The sequence below is a fragment of the Nerophis lumbriciformis genome, linkage group LG21, assembly GCF_033978685.3.
Source record: "Nerophis lumbriciformis linkage group LG21, RoL_Nlum_v2.1, whole genome shotgun sequence".
Taxonomy (NCBI): Eukaryota; Metazoa; Chordata; class Actinopteri; order Syngnathiformes; family Syngnathidae; genus Nerophis; species Nerophis lumbriciformis.
The window spans coordinates 10,210,001-10,231,698 of record NC_084568.2 but is presented as its reverse complement, the minus strand read 5'-3'; the positions used below and the strand labels follow the sequence as shown (position 1 = coordinate 10,231,698).

At 40.4% G+C, this 21,698-nt stretch overlaps 1 protein-coding gene across 2 annotated transcripts in view; it reads right to left on the bottom strand.

Annotated features, from left to right (window-relative positions):
• The window catches only part of otud7b (OTU deubiquitinase 7B), a 94,732-nt gene that overhangs the window by 4,468 nt on the left and 68,566 nt on the right, over positions 1–21,698 (bottom strand). For both annotated transcript variants that reach the window (XM_061983110.1, XM_072915542.1), the window contains 6 exons: positions 18,199–18,326; positions 13,121–13,227; positions 8,858–8,985; positions 4,729–4,878; positions 4,519–4,633; positions 1,795–1,873 (listed from right to left, as the gene is read on the bottom strand). In XM_061983110.1, the coding sequence (XP_061839094.1) occupies positions 1,795–1,873; positions 4,519–4,633; positions 4,729–4,878; positions 8,858–8,985; positions 13,121–13,227; positions 18,199–18,326 (707 nt within the window). The remainder of the gene's footprint in view (positions 1–1,794; positions 1,874–4,518; positions 4,634–4,728; positions 4,879–8,857; positions 8,986–13,120; positions 13,228–18,198; positions 18,327–21,698) is intronic.

The window sequence follows — 21,698 nt, the reverse complement described above, 5'->3', positions numbered from 1 at the left end:
TTTTATTTAAAACGGTCATACTAACTGTCAGGAGTAATACCGCGGGTATCATTAATACCGTTTATCGTTACATCCACAGTGAGAGCCGGCTCAGTATGCAACTGGACCTGACGTCACGTGCAATTCAGGTACCGTAACATGGTGCCGTTAGACTTTTCCCGAATCAGTGATCAATAGCACCTCCGGGATTTGGTCGGTGCAGAAAAAAGTGCAGAATTCGGTGACCATCCCTATGATAAGCACCAACCTAATTATTAATAACTGCCTGAAATGTGTTTTTATGATTTAAAGTGGGGTGATAATTGTTGTTTTGTGACCACAATAATTACTTAAGTTGACTCCTGACGCTGTAAAATGAATGATGCAGACACGTTTGTTACTGGATACTTTCTAATATGCTTTTGCCTTAGAGACTTTGTATGTGTAAGTAACATGCAACTGTAATTATTTGATACTTGTTAATATTGACAAATGTCACCTATGCTTGTTCAATGATTATTACCTATGTCTAGCTTGTGTAGCTGCTAGCTCCCAGTAGCCGATAGCCTAGCATGTTTACCTTTTGTAAATGACTTTAGTAAAATAGAAGAAAAGTCTTCTTTGCAGTAAATACTTGTGCTGACATGCACAGTTTTGTTGTCGTCACCCCCCCATTTAGGTTAGTCCCCCCTTGTTAGTTTATTCTCCCAATTAGGTTATTTTCCCCTCATTAGAACAGTGTTTTTCAACCTTTTTTGAGCCAAGGCACATTTTTTGCGTTGAAAAATCCAGAGGCACACCACCAGCAGAAATCATTAAAAAATGAATCTCAGTTGACAGTAAAAAGTTGTTGTCCCAATTGTTGGATATGACTTTAAACCATAACCAAGCATGCATCAATATAGCTCTTGTCTCAAAGTTGGTGTACTGTCACGACCTGTCACATCACCCCCTGACTTATTTTGAGTTTTTTTTTGCTGTTTTCCTGTGTGTAGTGTTTTAGTTCTTGTCTTGCGCTCCTATTTTGGTGGCTTTTTCTCTTTTTTTGGTATTTTCCTTGTAGCAGCGATATTTCCCGCATCTACTTTGTTTTAGCAATCAAGACTATTTCAGTTGTTTTTATCCGTCTTTGTGGGGACATTGTTGATTGTCATGTCATGTTCGGATGTACATTGTGGACGCCGTCTTTGCTCCCCAGTAAGTCTTTGCTGTCGTCCAGCATTCTGTTTTTGTTTACTTTGTAGCCAGTTCAGTTTTAGTTTCGTTCTGCACAGCCTTCCCTAAGCTTCAATGCCTTCTCTTAGGGGCGCTCACCTTTTGTTTATTTTTGGTTTAAGCATTAGACACCTTTTTACCTGCACACTGCCTCCCGCTGTTTCCGACATCTACAAAGCAATTAGCTACCGGCTGCCACCTGCTGATATGGAAGAGTATTACACGGTTACTCTGCCGAGCTCTAGACAGCACCGACACTCGACAACAACACATTATTTGCAGACTATAATTACTGGTTGGCAAAAAATATTTTTAACCCAAATAGGTGAAATTAGATCATCTCCCACGGCACACCAGACTGTATCTCACTGCATTAGAATACCCCCCTCTTGGTAGTTCCCCGCCCAATTTGATTATTTCCACCCCTTATTAGTTTATTACCATTAGATTATTCGCCCTTCTGTTAGTGTATTCCCCCCATTAGATTATTTCTCCCTATTAGATTATTCCCCCCCTTGTTAGTTTATCCCACCCCCCGCATTAAGTTATTTGCTCTGGTCGAGCATGCACCCGGCGACTCCTGCGGTCTGGTGTGCTCACCTCGCAGGGCAGTGGCAGCCAGTTGACGTTCATGTAGCCGTGCAGCATCTGGAGCTTCGCCTCCAGAGAGAGAGCCACGCTGCAGAAGACAAGCGAGACATATGAATTGCAAGCGATCCATTGTGACGACGATGATGACAAAGGAGCGGCCGTTCACAAAGTCCGTGGAGTGGGAGGTTATTTTGAGAGCAGCTCTTTAGTTTCTCCGCTCCATTCCTGGATGCTACTTACACCTAATCTTGTCGTCAGCGACAGCGAGCGTCTAATCTTAATCCCTAAACACAAACACACCACACTCTGCAAGGACAGCACATGTGACACTTTCTGTTAGGGCTGCACGATTAAATCGATTTGAGTGACAGACATGTTGGCCAATCCGAATTGTTGGAACTTCGCTTTTGTTCGTCTCTGGCTTCAAACACGGAGAAATTGGTCTCGCTCTGTGCGCCTTTATTCAACATGCAGTGAGCCCTCTTTCCAGCCATTCACAATCTTTGTCTCGGTGGGCGGAGGGTGACTCAGCAAGGCTGCACAAACAGGAAGTACGGACAGAGAGCTCGCCGTTCGCCAGTGAAAAAGTGGCACAAAGTAACAAAAATTAGGAGGAAGAAGTATGGTTACGAAGGAAAATGTCAGCTTCAAATCAGATGGGCAATACGAGCCCATCAACACGGACGAAAGAGCGAGAACGCCGTGATCGCGTGATGACAACAAACAAAAAGACAATATCCAACCGAGTTTTTCCCGACTGGGGAAAAAATGCACTTTAGGATGTTCAATGTTTATTTACAGAAGTAAGAGTCAATTTACCGTATTTTTCGGACTATAAGTCGCAGTTTTTTTCATAGTTTGGCCGGGGGTGCGACTTATACTCAGGAGCGACTTATGTGTGAAATTATTAACACATTACCGTAAAATATCAAATAATATTATTTAGCTCATTCACGTAAGAGACTAGACGAATAAGATTTCATGGGATTTAGCGATTAGGAGTGACAGATTGTTTGGTAAACGTATAGCATGTTCTATATGTTATAGTTATTTGAATGACTCTTACCATAATATGTTACGTTAACATACCAGGCACCTTCTCAGTTGGTTATTTATGCGTCATATAACGTACACTTATTCAGCCTGTTGTTCACTATTCTTCATTTATTTTAAATTGCCTTTCAAATGTCTATTCTTGGTGTTGGCTTTTATCAAATAAATTTCCCCCCAAAAGTGCGACTTATATATGTTTTTTTCCTTCTTTATTATGCATTTTCGGCCGGTGCGACTTATACTCCGGAGCGACTTATACTCCGAAAAATACGGTAGTTGTTTTATTTATTTATTTAGTTGGAGTTATTTACCTTCCAATGACAGTACAATGGTAAACAATTCTACAGTAATAGGAAATAAAAGTTTGTATCCTATTAAATGGTTACATTACATTATAATCACTGTATAGTTTGTATTGATTGTTTCTTCAGTTTAAGAGTGTGATGTAAACAAAAGCTCTGAGTCTGTCTGCATGAAGACAAATAGTTTGAAAGTGAATGATTGCATATTGTTCCAATGTGTGGCACCTTGAAACAAGAATATATTTATTGACAGTCTAAAAGTAACATGTCTTCCTTCACTCTTTACACAATTTATGCATTTGTATGTATTAAATATAAAAATCACAATTTTGGAGAGAAAAATTGCAATTACTGTAAATTCCGGATTATAAGGCACTGCTTTTTTTTTACACTTTGAACCCTGCGGTTTATGAGATGGTGGGGCTAATTTATGGATTTTTCAAAAAAGTTAAAAAAATAAAAATAAATACACTGAAAATGTGATTTATTGTTTGTGCTATGGAGCCATCTTATGGACGAGTTCACTCACTAGTGCTTTCAACCTCGGGTAAAAGTGCCATTCCATCCTCTAGCCGTCCATAGCGTTTCTACTCGTATGAATTCTTCATTCATCACTCCAAGTGACGTTTGTAAGTTTTACAATATAACTAAAACAATTCTTACTTACTAAAACATCCCATGTGTGATGTCTGTAAGAGTGTTTTCAGACATATTTGTACGTGCTATCGTAATGTAATCAAGCTAGCGTCGTTAGCATTAGCTAATATGCTAACACTTTTACGAGTGTCTGTGTTAGTATTGTTAACTTTTAATGGCATTCTTTTTCTATTGTTTCAGTTTCACAAATTCATCCATCCATCCATTTTCTACCGCTTGTCCCTTACTGGGTCGCGGGGGGTGCCGGAGCCTATCTCAGACAAGTCGCCACCTCACACTCACACACTAGGGCCAATTTAGTGTTGCCAATCAACCTATCCCCAGGTGCAAGTCTTTGGAGGTGGGAGGAAGCCAAACTACCCGGATGGAACCCACGCAGTCACGGGGAGAACACGCAGACTCCACACAGAAAGATCCCGAGCCCGGGATCGAACCCAGGACCTTCGTAATGTGAGGCCTGTTCCACCGTGCTGCCTCAGTAAATTCACCATAACGTCACCGTGGAGTTATTGAGTCTGTTTAGCTGATTGGAGAGCCAGCTTGCGCAGCCAGTGGGTCCATGACGCTGACTTCTGTTTTGTTTGATCAGCCGTTTTACAGACACCGTTTGGAAAAAATTAAGGTATGTAAAAAAACGTTTACAGAATATTTCTGTGAAAATACGGTAGATTTTCGTGCAGCCCTAGTTGGTGGCGGGGGAAAGTGGTTGATGGCGCCATACCTGGCCAGCATCGTGTTGTTGGTGTCGTTCTTGCCCCATTCCCAGTCTTTTCCGGGGTCCACAGCAAAGTGCAAAGGCAGCATTTTGTGCTCAGAGTCGGTGAGCGGGATCACCACTGCGGCAAACGGAGGACACAAAGTCGGTAAAGTGGGCAAATGTCTTTCCAGAAAAGATTAAAACATTAATCCAACGATGGTCTCCAGGAGTCACCTTGCTCGTTGGAGCTGTCCTTCTGCTCCATGGGGACCAGAGCGGAGAAGTGCGCCTGGTCGTAGGCCAGGACCAGCGGCGAGCGGTGGCACTTGGCAGCTGCCACTTCCAGAGGTAGGTAGATGCCTCCAAACGGGATGGGGGCGAAGGCTGTGGACAAAAAAGCACGACATTGTCACTTTGTCTGGCACAAATAATCATCTTTGTGATCAATTCATACCATTGGACAAGGTCTATACCTGGAAGTAAGTTAGATATCATTATTATTATTGTGTGAATGGCCAAACATTCACACAATAAGATGCTACACCAATAAATCATCTATTTGTTATTATTATTATTATTATTATTATTATGTGAATGGCCAAACATTCACACAATAAGATGCTACACCAATAAATCATCTATTTGTTATTATTATTATTGTGTGAATGGCCAAACATTCACACATATAAGATTCTACACTAATAAATCATGTATTTGTTATTATTATTATTGTCTGAATGGCCAAACATTCACACAATAAGATGCTACACCAATAAATAATCTATTTATTATTATTATTATTGTGTGAATGGCCAAACATTCACACATATAAGACTCTACACCAATAAATCATCTATTTGTTATTATTACTATTGTGTGAATGGCCAAACATTCCCACAATAAGAGGCTACACCAATAGATCATCCATTTATTATTATTATTATTACTGTGTGAATGGCCAAACATTCACACAATAAGATGCTACACCAAAAAATCATCTATTTGTTGTTATTATTATTATTATTATTGTGTGAGAGGCCAAACATTCAGACATATAAGATTCTACACCAATAAATAATCTATTTATTATTATTATTCTGTGAATGGCCAAACATTCACACAATAAGATGCTACACCAACAAATCATCTATTTGTTGTTATTATTATTATTGTGTGAATGGCCAAACATTCACACAACAAGATGCTACACCAAGAAATCCTCTATTTGTTATTATTATTATTATTATTGTGTGAGAGGTCAAACATTCACACATATAAGATTCTACACCAATAAATCATCTATTTATTATTATTATTATTATTGTGTGAATGGCCAAACATTCACACAATAAGATGTTACACCAATAAATAATATATTTATTATTATTGTGTGAATGGCCAAACATTCACACAATAAGATGCCACACCAACAAATCATCTATTTGTTGTTATTATTATCATTGTGTGAATGGCCAAACATTCACACAACAAGATGCTACACCAAGAAATCCTCTATTTGTTATTATTATTATTATTGTGTGAGAGGCCAAACATTCACACAATAAGATGCTACACCAATAAATCATCTATTTGTTATTATTATTATTGTGTGAATGGCCAAACATTCACACATAAGATTTTACACCAATAAATCATCTATTTATTATTATTATTATTGTGTGAATGACCAAACATTCACACAATAAGATGCAACACCAATAAATCACCTATTTGTTATTATTATTATTATTATTGTGTGAATGGCCAAACATTGACACATATAAGATTCTACACCAATAAATCATCTATTTATTATTATTATTATTTTGTGAATGGCCAAACATTCAGACAATAAGATGCTACACCAAAAAATCATCTATTTGTTATTATTATTATTGTGTATATGGCCAAACATTCACACATATAAGATTATACACCAATAAATCATCTATTTATTATTATTATTGTGTGAATGGCCAAACATTCACACATATAAGATTCTACACCAAAAAATAATCTATTTATTATCATTTTGGTGTGCTCCACAGCCCACAGTTTTCATCCGATCGGAACGTTCAGAGCATCGAACCGTTCGGCTCGACCGGGAATCGTGAGCTCCCTGAAAATTAAAAAATATATATCACGGATTACCCGAACTCCGGGACACTTTGCCCATTGAAAATGAATGGGCCAGTTTTTAAACTTGCACAATTTCCACATTTATCAACCAATTTGAACCGTTCCACCATCCACACACTCCACTCACCTTGGACAATCAAACTACCATTTTTCCAAGTTCAAAAAAAAATTGCAGGAATTCACGGTTTTCCAAAGCCCTATTTTCACCTCTTACAGGAAAGTTTTCAATTTTTTTTCGCCGTACAAAAATCCGGTTTTCCCGAAATTCTAAGAATTTCAAAATATCCATTCTCAATTCAAACTGTTACTACGTCAACATTTTTCAACCCATTCCAAAAAGTCCAACTCCAACCCATTTATATCATCTTGGGCAATTATGCTAGTATCAATATTTTCAAAGATTCCCTATTTTCCCGAAATCCCGAAATTTCCAGGAAATTACCATTCAAATGAATGGACGTATTCATAGTTCTACAATGCCCTACAGTCTCAAAATTTTGTGACATTTTTAAACCTGATTCCGACCCTTCAACCATCCACACACACTACTCTCTTATATCGAACGCAAAACATGTTTTCCAAAATTCTCAGTTTTCTCTGAATTTCCAGGAATTTTCTCCCCATTGACAAAGAATGGGAAATATACAGTCGACTGCACATCCAACATTTCTCATCCGATTTGAACCTTTCCAACATCCACACACTCCACTCACATACCTGCCAACTTTTGAAATCAGAAAAACCTAGTAGCCAGGGTCCAGGGGCCGCAGGCCCCGGTAGGTCCAGGACAAAGTCCTGGTGGGGGGTTCAGGCTTCGCCATCACTTTTCTATCAGTCACAGTGACTTTTCAAAACAAAAATATTACAGCAAAAATCATATGGGTTGATTGACATGTTTATTCTGTAAGCTAACTTCAATAGTTTGAAATTATTTTGACAGTTAATGCCAGTTATCCTGTCAACCTTTCACAAGACTTCAATTTGTTAATTGAAAGTGTAAACAGTATAAACACTTTTTACAGTAAACAAATGGTAAAACAGTACTAAACAATTCCATTAAAAAAAAAATTAGTGTCATTATTAACTTTCTGTCCAAGCTTGTATAATCTACTGCCTTGTTCAATTGTAAAAAATATTCTGTGCCTAAAATTCACATTTCTATCACAATTATCATACTGTAAACATGGTAAGCTAACTTCATTAAAATTAATAGTCCTGTCAATAGCATGGAATTACAATTCAAATGTAGTTTTTTTGTAAGCCTTTCAAAAGAATTCAAAATATGAAAAATTAATGAAAATTAATTTAAGCCATCAGACACTTGAAAAGTGGCACATCACATCTCTAATGTAATCATTTTAACTTTTCAACAGAAATAGCACTGCAAAAATATTAAGGACATACTTCTGTATTTTGGTAGTTATGCTGTCAACATTTAACAAGATTTATTCAACTTGGACTTGAAAGCATAAATAGTATAAACACTTTTAACAGTATAACAGAACTAAACAATTCCAATAGATAACATTGGTGTCATTACCTTTTTGTGGCTAAAATCCGAAAAACGTTGAAAGTTTTCCACTTGTATCGCTAGCAACGGCATTAGACTTGTGTTTTTTTGTCCCAACGTGGTCTTTTACATCGCTAATTCCTCCGTGTCCGATCGAAAAATCTTGCCTGCACAAGGTGCAATTCGCGTAGTTTTCACCCTTTTTGGAACGGATAATTATTCCCGGATAGGCTTTTGAATATTCTTCACGGAATGACTGCAGTTTTCTTTTCGGTTTAAAACTCGTTTGCGATTTTTCTCCGGCTGATTCCATGATCGTTCGCTCGTTTGGAAACAATGACAACAGGTGCCTCGTGCTTGGCAGCGGTGCTATAAATAGCCTCGCGGAATGGCTCGATAGGAAGTTACCGGAAGCAGGTCGAATGTCATTGTTGTTACGCGATTTCGTGTATAAAACTTTTAAAAATATATATTTTTTTAATTAATGAAAAACCGTATTTTTTAATCACTGCAACCGTAACCCGGAATAGGTTGATGAAAACCGTACTAATTACGGGAAAACCGGAGTAGTTGGCAGGTATGCACTCACCCTGGACATTCAAGCAACTCAGTTCCACTCACACGTATCGCACGCATTCCTACGATTCCTATGATTCTCTACTAGGGGTTAATATTTAATATTTGGTGAGGAGGCTGTGATCTTCACCGTCTCACCTTCTCCTCCAGAGTCCCTCAGCATGGTGTCGGCCACCACCACGATGGGCCTTTTGAGGACGTGGGCCAGGACGAAGACGTGGAACTCCTCTAAACTCTCGTAGACGGGCTCGTCTGAGGACTCCCCCCTGAAGTGACGACAACAGGACACAAATGGTGGCACAGGTGTCAAAGGTATCACATGTTTGCTGAGACAACATGAAGTGGCAGGGAGTAAAGAAGGTACAGTATAACACAGGGCTGTCCCGATACTACTTTTTTACTTCCGCTACGATACAGATATTGGAGCCTTGAGTATTGGTTGATACCGATATTAATATGATATCAGCATGCATCATACATACTTATATTATTTTGTAGTGTGGAATGTTAGAAAAGGTTTGATCAAGTGGAATTAGTCAAACAGGACAGCTATGAAAAACCCCAACATATTTTTTTTGTAAATTTCTTTGAATGTATATAGGCTGTCTTTAAGTTGAAGTGACATGTTAATTGTTTTATTTGGCAACACATAGTGGCCACAATAATTCATGAAGTTAAAATCATGACACATATCAGTTGAATGATGTGGACACATTTGTTACTGGATACTTTCTAATACCCCTCACCTTAGAGAATTTTTATGTGTAAGTAATTCACAACTATAATTATTTAATACTTGTTTATACTGACAAATGTCACCTTTTATTGTTCAATGATTATTACCTATGTCTAGCGTGTGTGCTATTATGTGCTTAGCTGTTGTGTAGGTGCTAGATCCTAGTAGCCTTTAGCCTAGCATGTTTCTCTTTTGTAAATGATTTTAGTGAAATTGTGTGCTTATTGAAGGACATTTAGATGTTAACTGGCTGTCCATCTTTGCACTGCAGGACTGCTTGTATCGCACATGATATCACACACAAGTAAACACGCGGCAGGACTGCTCATATCGCACATGATATCACATACAAGTAAACACGCGGCAGGACTGCTCATATCGCACATGATATCACATACAAGTAAACACGCTGCAGGACTGCTTGTATCGCACATGATATCACATACAAGTAAACACGCTGCAGGACTGCTTGTATCGCACATGATATCACACACATGTAAACATGCGGCAGGACTGCTTATATCGCACATGATATCACACAAGTAAACACACTGCAGGACTGGTTGTATCGCACATGATATCACACACAAGTAAACATGCGGCAGGACTGCTCATATCGCACATGATATCACATACAAGTAAACACGCGTCAGGACTGCTCATATCGCACATGATATCACATACAAGTAAACACGCTGCAGGACTGCTTGTATCGCACATGATATCACATACAAGTAAACACGCTGCAGGACTGCTTGTATCGCACATGATATCACACACATGTAAACATGCGGCAGGACTGCTTATATCGCACATGATATCACACAAGTAAACACACTGCAGGACTGGTTGTATCGCACATGATATCACACAAGTAAAGACGCAGCAGGACTGCTCATATCGCGCATTATATCACACACAAGTAAACACGCTGCAGGACTGCTCATATTGCACATGATATCACACAAGTAAACACGCAGCAGGACTGCTCATATCGCACATGATATCACACACAAGTAAACACGCTGCAGGACTGCTCATATGATATCCCACAAGTAAACACGCAGCAGGACGGCTCGTATCGCACACGATATCACACACAAGTAAACATGCTGCAGGACTGCTTGTATCACACATGATATCACACACACACACACACACACACACACACACAAGGAAACACGCGGCAGGACTGCTCGTATCGCACATGATATCACACACAAGTAAACACGCGGCAGGACTGCTTGTATCACACATGATATCACACACACACAAGTAAACACACGGCAGGACTGCTCGTATCACACATGATATCACACACACACAAGTAAACACGCGGCAGGACTGCTCGTATCGCATATGATATCACACACAAGTAAACACACTGCAGGACTGCTTGTATCGCACATGATATCACACAAGTAAAGACACAGCAGGACTGCTCATATCGCGCATTATATCACACACAAGTAAAGACGCAGCAGGACTGCTCATATCGCACATGATATCACACAAGTAAACACGCAGCAGGACTGCTCATATCGCACATGATATCACACACAAGTAAACACGCTGCAGGACTGCTCATATGATATCCCACAAGTAAACACGCAGCAGGACGGCTCGTATCGCACATGATATCACACACAAGTAAACACGCGGCAGGACTGCTTGTATCACACATGATATCACACACACACAAGTAAACACACGGCAGGACTGCTCGTATCACACATGATATCACACACACACAAGTAAACACGCGGCAGGACTGCTCGTATCGCACATGATATCACACAAGTAAACACACTGCAGAACTGGTTGTATCGCACATGATATCACACAAGTAAACACGCAGCAGGACTGCTCATATCGCGCATGATATCACACAAGTAAACACGCAGCAGGACTGTTCATATCGCGCATGATATCACACACAAGTAAACACGCTGCAGGACTGCTCATATCGCACATGATATCACACAAGTAAACACGCAGCAGGACTGTTCATATCGCGCATGATATCACACACAAGTAAACACGCTGCAGGACTGCTCATATCGCACATGATATCACACAAGTAAACACGCTGCAAGACTGCTTGTATGGCACATGATAGGGGCGGCGTGGCGCAGTGGAAGAGTGGCAGTGCGCGACCCAAGGGTCCCTGGTTCAATCCCCACCTAGTACCAACCTCGTCATGTCCGTTGTGTCCTGAGCAAGACACTTCACCCTTGCTCCTGATGGGTGCTGGTTAGCGCCTTGCATGGCAGCTCCCTCCATCAGTGTGTGAATGTGTGTGTGAATGGGTAAATGTGGAAGTAGTGTCAAAGCGCTTTGAGTACCTTGAAGGTAGAAAAGCGCTATACAAGTACAACCCATTTATCATTTATATCACACACAAGTAAACACGCTGCAGGACTGCTGATATCGCACATGATATCACACAAGTAAACACGCAGCAGGACTGCTTGTATCGCACATGATATCCCACAAGTAAACACGCAGCAGGACTGCTCATATCGCACATGATATCACACACAAGTAAACACGCTGCAGGACTGCTTGTATCACACATGATATCACACACACAAGTAAACACACGGCAGGACTGCTCATATACCGCATGATATCACACACAAGTAAACATGTTGCAGGACTGCTCATATCGCACGTAATATCACGCACAAGTAAACACACAGCAGGACTGCTTGTATCGCACATGAAATCCCACAAGTAAACACGCAGCAGAACTGCTCATATCGCGCATAATATCACACACAAACACGCTGCAGGACGGCTTTTATCGCACATGATATCACACACACACACGTAAACATGCGGCAGGACTGCTTATATCGCACATGATATCACACACAACTAAACACGCTTCAGGACTGCTCATATCGCACATGATATCACACAAGTAAACACTGCAGGACTGGTTGTATCGCACATGATATCACACACACAAGTAAACACGCAGCAGAACTGCTCATATCGCGCATAATATCACACACAAACACGCTGCAGGACGGCTTTTATCGCACATAATATCACACACACACGTAAACATGCAGCAGGACTGCTTGTATCGCACATGATATCACACACAACTAAACACGCTTCAGGACTGCTCATATCGCACATGATATCACACAAGTAAACACTGCAGGACTGGTTGTATCGCACATGATATCACACACACAAGTAAACACGCGGCAGGACTGCTCATATCGCACATGATATCACACAAGTAAACACGCAGCAGGACTGCTCATATCGCGCATATCACACACAAGTAAACACGCTGCAGGACTGCTCATATCGCACATGATATCACACACAAGTAAACACACTGCAGGACTGCTTCTATACCGCATGATATCACACAAGTAACACGCAGCAGGACTGCTCATATCGTGCATTATATCACACACAAGTAAACACGCTGCAGGACTGCTCATATCGCACATTATATCACACAAGTAAACACACTGCAGGACTGCTTGTATCGCACGTGATCTCGCACATTTCACATGCAAGCGCATATCATCCCATGCATGTTTTCTGATGATACCGGACTAAGAGATCAATATCAGTTGGGGACACAGCTAGTGGAATCATTTGGTGTGTAGAAATGGTGGTAGTTTAGTCTTGGTCACCTGGTGTTGACGTTGTTGCTGTAGTTGACTCTGGGCTCGCTGGAGGCCAGCTTCAGTAGTTCATTCCACTCTTTCTGCCACTCCTCCTCACTGTAGACCAGGCTGGACTGCAGAGGCGAGACACACACACACACACCCACACACAACACACACACACACACACACACACACACACACGGGCAGACATTAGGAGAGCCCTGACACTGGTAAAAATCAGAGGAGGGAAATTGGACTGGGGCTTTGGAGAACGACCATATGGTAGAACTGCCATGAATGTGCTGTGACTACTTTGCAGCAACCAGACTCTGCAGAATGGATGTGTTGGGGAAAAAAAATGGTTCTTTTGTGTGTGTTCTTGGATAGGCACTCAAAAAGTGACATCATTAGTTAACCATCACTTACAGTGGAGGTCGTCAAGGAAATCTATTGTCATAGCAGCAATGTCCACACCAACACTTTTAAAAAGGTATGTGACAGAGTCATGGACATGTGACGTCTCACCCACACACACACACACACACACACACACACACGCACTCACACACAGCTATCATTTAACCCGGCATAGCATGGAGGGTCAAGGCTTGATGCCTCTGCCAGTCCTCGTCATCCATAATCCACATTTCTGCTACAACATTGAACTATTGGGTCTTGGTAGAAGTAGTGTTGTATTTAGACTTAGACTTCTTTTTATTGTCATTCAAATTTGAACGTTACAGTACAGATAAGAACGACATTTCGTTGCGTTAGCTCGTTGTAGTGCAGGATAAAAGAGCAATAAGGTGCAGATATAAATAAATAGATTACTGTACAGATAAATATATTTCAATATTGCATCTGCATCCAGGTTTATGGATGTATGTTATATTGTCTTTATATTCCAGAGAGTTAATCCATTTTTGGGGGGAATTGAGGGGATTATTTTGATGCGTTCAAGAGTCTTACGGCCTGAGGGAAGAAGCTGTTACAGAACCTGGAGGTTCTGCTACGGAGGCTGCGGAACCTCTTTCTAGAGTCCAGCAGTGAAAACATATTTAAACATACAGTACGCCCTTTTCAGTGTGTCTAAAGCCATCGTGTTAACCTTGTAGAGCACAGGTAAAGTCACAGCCATCGTTTTATGTGCAAAGTCTGTCACAATTCATTCAGACCTGCTAAACCTGCACAGCAAACTTTTTAACATTTCTGTGGTCGTGCTCAGGAAGTTATTCAAATGTAAATAGCAACAAGTTAATATTCTGCCACTGTCACTAGGACTTTAATGCAGGGGTTCCCAAATCTTATTTTGCTGCGCTCCCGAACACACATAAAGTAAGAGTGGATGTTTGTATGTGTGTGTGTAAAAAAAAAAAAAAAAGCACACACGCACACGCAAACATGCAGTAAGAGTGGGTGTGTGTATATATTAGGGTTGTACAGTATACAGGTACTAATGAAGTACCGCAATACCTATGAATCATAAACGGTGCTATACCGCCTCTACCGGTTCCCTTTTTAAAACTTTTTTTTTTAAAGGGCATAACGGCACACCGTAGTCATGCCGTAAACATTGCTGGTTTTACGAGCAAAGGAGCATGTTCGGCAACGCACAATCACGGGGTACTTACAAGCAGACTTAGTGTTTCGACGATTTTGTCGGAATACAGAATTTGTATTCCTGCTGTAGGAGCACTTGCATGCAAAGGAGGAGCTACATTTCCATGTTTAGATAGCAGTTTCACGCATCAATAACACAAACTGCGGATTGTTATGATCATGCTTTGTTTGTCAAAAATGTTTGGTGGTGATATTTCTACTTGAACAAATGCTTCTGATATTCTGTACCGTATTTTCCGCACCATAAGGCGCCCTGGGTTAAAAGCTGCGCCTTCAATGAACGGCATATTTCAAAACTTTGTCCACCTATAAGCCGCCCGGTGTTGTAAGCCGCATCTAACTGCGCTAAAGGAATGTCAAAAAAACAGTCAGATAGGTCAGTCAAACTTTAATAATATATTAAAAACCAGCGTTCTAACAACTCTGTTCACACCCAAAATGTACGCAAATGTGCAATCACAAACATACGTATATCAACATGGACGAAGCTGCGTGAAAAAAGCCACCCGGCCTCTTCGCGTAAACTTAAACTTACCTTAACCACTCGCTCATCTTTTCTTCATCAATCCCTTCGAGTTAGCTTTTATGATGACGCCGGCTGGAAAGGTCTCTTTTGGCAAGGTCTTCCTTTTGAATATCACCATGGGTGGAAGTTTCTGGCCATTAGCATGGCAAGCTAGAACCACAGTGAAGGATGACTTCTCATTCCCTGTGGTGCGAATATTCACCGTACGTGCTCCCGTTGTATCCACAGTGCGGTTCACAGGAATATCAGTTGCTGTGAAATAGTAATCCGTGTGCGGATGGAGAGATTGCGTCTTTTCATGAACCGGATCCCTGACGCTTAGTAGGAGCCATTTTGTGGTCTTTACAGATGTAAACACACAAAGGAAATGAAACGTACGGTATATCCGCGCGCTTTTTCTTCTTCTACGCGGGCGGGTGGTTGCTTACAGTAGAAGAAGAAGCGCTTCCTGTTCTATGGGGGCAGGTGCTTACCTTGGCGGTTGCTTGCGTAGAAGAAGAAGCGCTTCCTGTTCTACCGGGAAAAAAGATGGCAGCTGTTTACCGAAGTTGCGAGATCGAAACTTTATGAAAATGAATCTTAATATTTATCCATATATAAAGCGCACCGGGTTAAAAGCCGCACTGTCAGCTTTTGAGTAAATTTGTGGTTTTTAGGTGCGGCTAATAGTGCGGAAAATACGGTACATTACATGTCGTACGAGTTAATGGTCTTCATATCTCTGCATGATAATGTTTGAACCTTAATTTATTAATAAAATGTAATATTCAACCTGCTAAATATTCGGTAACTGCACACTATCAATCAGAACAGGTTACGAAAGAATACACTGTAGTGATGGTAATGACTCAGTGTTTCGACGATTTTGTCGGAATACAGAATTTGTATTCCTGCTGTAGGAGCACTTGCATGCAAAGGAGGAGCTACACTTCCATGTTGAGATAGCAGTTTCCCGCATCAGTAACAAACTGTGGATTGTTATGATCATGCTTTGTTTGTCAAAAATGTTTGGTGGTGATATTTCTCCCTGAACAAATGCTTCTGATATTCTGTACATTACATGTCGTACGAGTTAATGGTCTTCATATCTCTGCATGACAATTTTTGAACCTTAATTTATTAATAAAATGTAATATTCTATATGCTAAACATTCTGTAACTGCAGACTATCAATCAGAACAGGTTACAAAAGAATACACTGTAGCGATGGTAATATTGTGTACTGAACTGATGTGGCGTGCAAAGGGCAGTGGCAGGCTTGCCTGCAGTACTAGACCTAGTCTGGGAGCGAAGAAGAAGACGAGAAAGTGTTGGGAGTTTAGTTCTACAGTAGTATTTGTGAACATGAATGTTCAAAGAAAGTCTCCCTCCTTCATATCGCAATACTCTTTATTTCAATCTGCCAGAAAACATTTAAGTAGCAATATCACAGATTACATTACGAAACCTCTTTGACGAAGCATGAGACGATTTTTCATTGTGTTGGTGGTAAGACCGTTACAAAGATTATTGTCAAGGCTTAGGTCAAAAATAAATACTGGCTAGAGTGATCGTCTTTAACCGGAGGGTCACTGGTTCAATCCCGGCCTGGCGAGCTCATGTCGATGTGTCCTTGGGCGAGACACCGAACCCCTAACTGCTCCCGATGAGTTGTGGTTATTGCCTTGCATGGCAGCATCCGCCATCAGTAGTACGCAGATTTGTTGTTCTTAATGGGCAACGACAATAAATAGCCTATGCTAATCAAATATCCTCATAAAAACGGATGACAAATACAATTGGCATACAATTACAGTGCTTAGATAAATAAATAACTACCGTATTTTTCGGACTATAAGTCGCAGTTTTTTTTCATAGTTTGGCCAGGGGTGCGACTTATACTCAGGAGTGACTTATGTGTGAAATTATTAACACATTACCGTAAAATATCAAATATTATTATTTAGCTCATTCCCGTAAGAGACTAGACGTATAAATCATGGGATTTAGCGATGAGGAGTGACAGATTGTTTGGTAAACGTATAGCATGTTCTATATGTTATAGTTATTTGAATGACTCTTACAATAATATGTTACGTTAACATACCAGGCACCTTCTCAGTTGGTTATTTATGCCTCATATAACGTACACTTATTCAGCCTGTTGTTCACTATTCTTTTTTTATTTTAAATTGCCTTTCAAATGTCTATTCTTGGTGTTGGGTTTTATCAAAAAAATGTCCCCAAAAAATGCGACTTATACTCCGGTGCGACTTATATATGTTTTTTCCCTTCTTTATTATGCATTTTCGGCCGGTGCGACTCATACTCCGGAGCGACTTATAGTCCAAAAAATACGGTACATAAATAGTACATGTTTTTGTTTTTTATTATAAGTGCAAATGAAAATACAGATTCACCACTTCAGTCATAATTTTTGCGCCGAAGAAACTTTTCTATGACTTTAACTCCAGACTTTTTCTTTTTGTTTGATGTTGTCATTACTGCCACCAGTGGCGGAAAAGTGTATTACAACTGAGTACTACTGCGGCCCATACGGACCACAGCTGAGAAACAGATATTTTTGGGTGGCCCTCTAGGGGGCGCTTACAGCCCAACAATGGTGAAGAAACAGTGGTATATATATTATATATCATAAACCTGATAGTATAAATTATATATCACACCTTTGGCTACAATTTGACACATTTACTATTGATATGTTCATTAATGTGAACATGTGACAAAGATATAACAAATATAAAAAAATCAGGAGCTTTATTATAAATCTATGAACACGCTTATTGGACAGGCAAAAGTTAAGTGGGAGAAAATGCGGTCGTTTATAATAGATTGAATATTTCTGTGCGGGCCGGTAGAAAATGCGACAAGGACCAGTACCGGTCCCCAGACCGGGCTTTGGGGACCTCTGATGTAGCGCAGCAAAAAGCATGTGTGCAAGTGTTGAAGGAGCTACCTCTTTGTTCTGCTGGGTTAGCTGCCACCTCCAGCGGCGCTTCAGGGCCTCCTGCTCGGCGCCGTGAGACATCTGCTCCAGCAGGGCCTTGCGTAGCGACAGGTCCCGGTCATGACAGCCCCACATACCTGCAGGGGAAAAGGCCAGGTCAGGTACGAATACTGGTCTCCTGTCCTGTGTTGCATCTACATTCTGGTGCAGATCCCGACAAATATTTTACTTTTTTACATTACAGGCTACTTTTGCATTAGGTCAAGTCACAGTGGCAAATAAAAAACATACTTTCCTGTGAATTATTGGCAGCTACGGCACCAGAGTACAACTAGTGGCTTTCAATTGAGTTCAAGGGTAAGTGTACCTTTTTTGGAATGTTTTGGAATCAATCACAATCCTTATGAGAGACAAGAATGTTCTTTTTAATGCATCGTGACTCGTAAATAACGTATAGAAAAGTTAGCTAACAATGGAGTCAATAAGAGCTCCTCTATTGCGCCCACAAAACCACCAACAATACTCCATTTACATGTAATGACCTGAATATTATCAATTATTAGCGATGTTGTTGTTATAAGCGCTAATGCAGAGGAACTACTTTTAGCGGCTAACTGGCTTATGCCACTATATTGACACATTGAGATGCTGCGTCGCCTCAGGGTTGGTGAAAGTTCATTTGAGATTATAAATCATGCATCTCACCTGGAAAGTAGAAAGTTGTGCACTAGAGATGTCCGATAATGGCTTTTTTGCCGATATCAGATATCCCGATATTGTCCAACTCTTAATTACCGATTCCGATATCAACCGATACCGAAATATACAGTCGTGGAATTAACACATTATTATGCCTAATTTTGTTGTGATGCCCCGCTGGATGCATTAAACAATGTAACAAGGTTTTCCAAAATAAATCAACTCTAGTTATGGAAAAAAATGCCAACATGGCACTGCCATATTTATTATTGAAGTCACAAAGTGCATTATTTTTTTTAACATGCCTCAAAACAGCAGCTTGTAATTTGGGACATGCTCTCCCTGAGAGAGCATGAGGAGGTTGGGGTGGGCGGGGTTGAGGGGGGCGTGGTTGAGGTGGGGGGGGGTAGGGGGTAGCGGGGGGTGTATATTGTAGCGTCCCGGACGAGTTAGTGCTACAAGGGGTTCTGGGTATTTGTTCTGTTGTGTTTATGTTGAGTCATTCTTGTTTGGTGTGGGTTCACAGTGTGGCGCATATTTGTAACAGTGTTAAAGTTGTTTATACGGCCAACCTCAGTGTGACCTGTATGACTGTTGACCATTCACTTGTGTGTGTGTGTGAATAGCCGTAGATATTATGTGATTGGGCCGGCACGCAAAGGGCCTTTAAGGTTTATTGGCGCTCTGTACTTCTCCCTACGTCCGTGTACCACTCCGTACAGCGGCGTTGTAAAAAGTCATACATTTTACTTTTTGAAACCGATACCGGTAATTTCCGATATTACATTTTAAAACATTTATCGGCCGATAATATCGGCAGTCCGATATTATCGGACATCTCTAAAAACATGTATAGAGAGGGCTGGCCCAGGGCTTTATAAAAACTCAATCCATCATTAGTATTATTTTTCTCAGCGTTTAGATGTCCTACTTTGTTCAGCGGTCCTTGAACACACCATGGTTGCATGAGGTAAAGCGAGAGTGAAACATTTATTGCGCATATTTGTTATACATTATCATTCATTAGTGGCAAGTACCTAAGCATGTATGTTCCAAAATAAGGGCATATTTAAGACTTTTTTTAAGACCGAAATGAATCAAATTTCATGAATGAAAACAGACATGCTGTGTATAAGACGGGGAAGAAATGAGGGCAGAGGGAGAGGGAGAAAGACGAAGAGAACAAGATTGGAGTCCCGGACACAGCGAGGTAAAAAATTACGTATTTAAATTGTTTTCTCTTTTTCTTTCCTGCAACAACTGTGACGTGTCGGAACAGGGGTGTCCAAACTACGGGCCAATGCGGCCCCCCAAGTCAAAAAGTTTGGACACTCCTGTGTTAGAACATTTGTATCATAGATTGCTGCTAGTTTAATCCACTTTTACTGCTAATAACGCCAACTGGCATCAACTGGTATTATATATAGTGTGAAACATATATTTAAATGTATGCATAGTGTAAAATATAGTTTTATCTAATTGTGATTTATTTGACCTTGCATGCAGCTCCACATAAATATACTGTATGTATATTGTATACCATTGTAAAGTCTGAGGACATATTCACTTGTTTATTTTATTTTCTATGAAAAAACTCAAAACCATACATCAGCCCTAAAAGCATGGACTGCAAAGAGAAAGGAACAATAGTCAAGTTGCATGTTTTTTTGACACACATAACACACACTACAACATCCAGTGAGATGTGTACAGTAAGTGTGCAAGAGATACATATTCACATAGAACACTATTTACACGGTAAATATAACTGGGCAAGATGGATGACAGCAGGCTAGAGGTAAGTAAATTAAATTCTGCCGCAGAGCTCACTTTTCTATATGTAAGCAGAATACTCATCACACTCACGGTCCTCTCGTAAATATACACATAACTTGTTCAGTTACTTTGGATGTGTTTTTGAAGTAAATATACTGCAGTATATGTGCAGAAGTGTAGCCAGTTCATTTCGGAGTTGTAGTGAAAATGGATTCATATCATGTCATAGGTTTTCAGTACACCTTTTGGTCCACATTGTAGCACTTATGCGGCTTTTGGGGTGCTTGGTGACATTGCTACAGTCAAAACGAGAACAAAGCAACAAGAGCATATGCAGAGGTGGGTAGCAACGCGCTACATTTACTCCGTTACATCTACTTGAGTAACTTTTGGGATAAATTGTACTTCTAAGAGTAGTTTTAATGCAACATACTTTTACTTTTACTTGAGTATATTTATAGAGAAGAAACGCTACTTTTACTCCGCTACTTTTATCTACATTCAGCTCGCTACTCGCTACTAATTTTTAGCGATCTGTTAATGCACGCTTTGTTTGTTTTGGTCTGTCAGACAGACCTTCATAGTGCCTGCGTTTCAACAAATACAGTCACTGGTGACGTTCACTCCGTTCCACCAATCAGATGAAGTCACTGGTGACGTTGGACCAATCAAACAGAGCCAGGCGGTCACATGACCTGACTTAAACAAGTTGAAAAACGTATTCGGGTGTTACCATTTAGTGGTCAATTGTATGGAATAGGTACTGTACTGTGCAATCTACTAATAAAAGTTCCAATCAATCAATCAAATGTGTGAAGGAAAAAAGACAATTTTTTATTTCAACCGTACACCCCGTCAAAAGCCTAAAGACTGACTGCACAGTTCCTGTCTTCACAATAAAAGTGCCGCTCCATCGCGCCTGCGCTTTCAAAATAAGAGTCTCCGAAAGCCTGCGCAAACAAGCTAGCAAGCTACGGAGTTTGCCGCCAATGTATTTCTTGTAAAGTGTATAAAAACGAATATGGAAGCTGGAC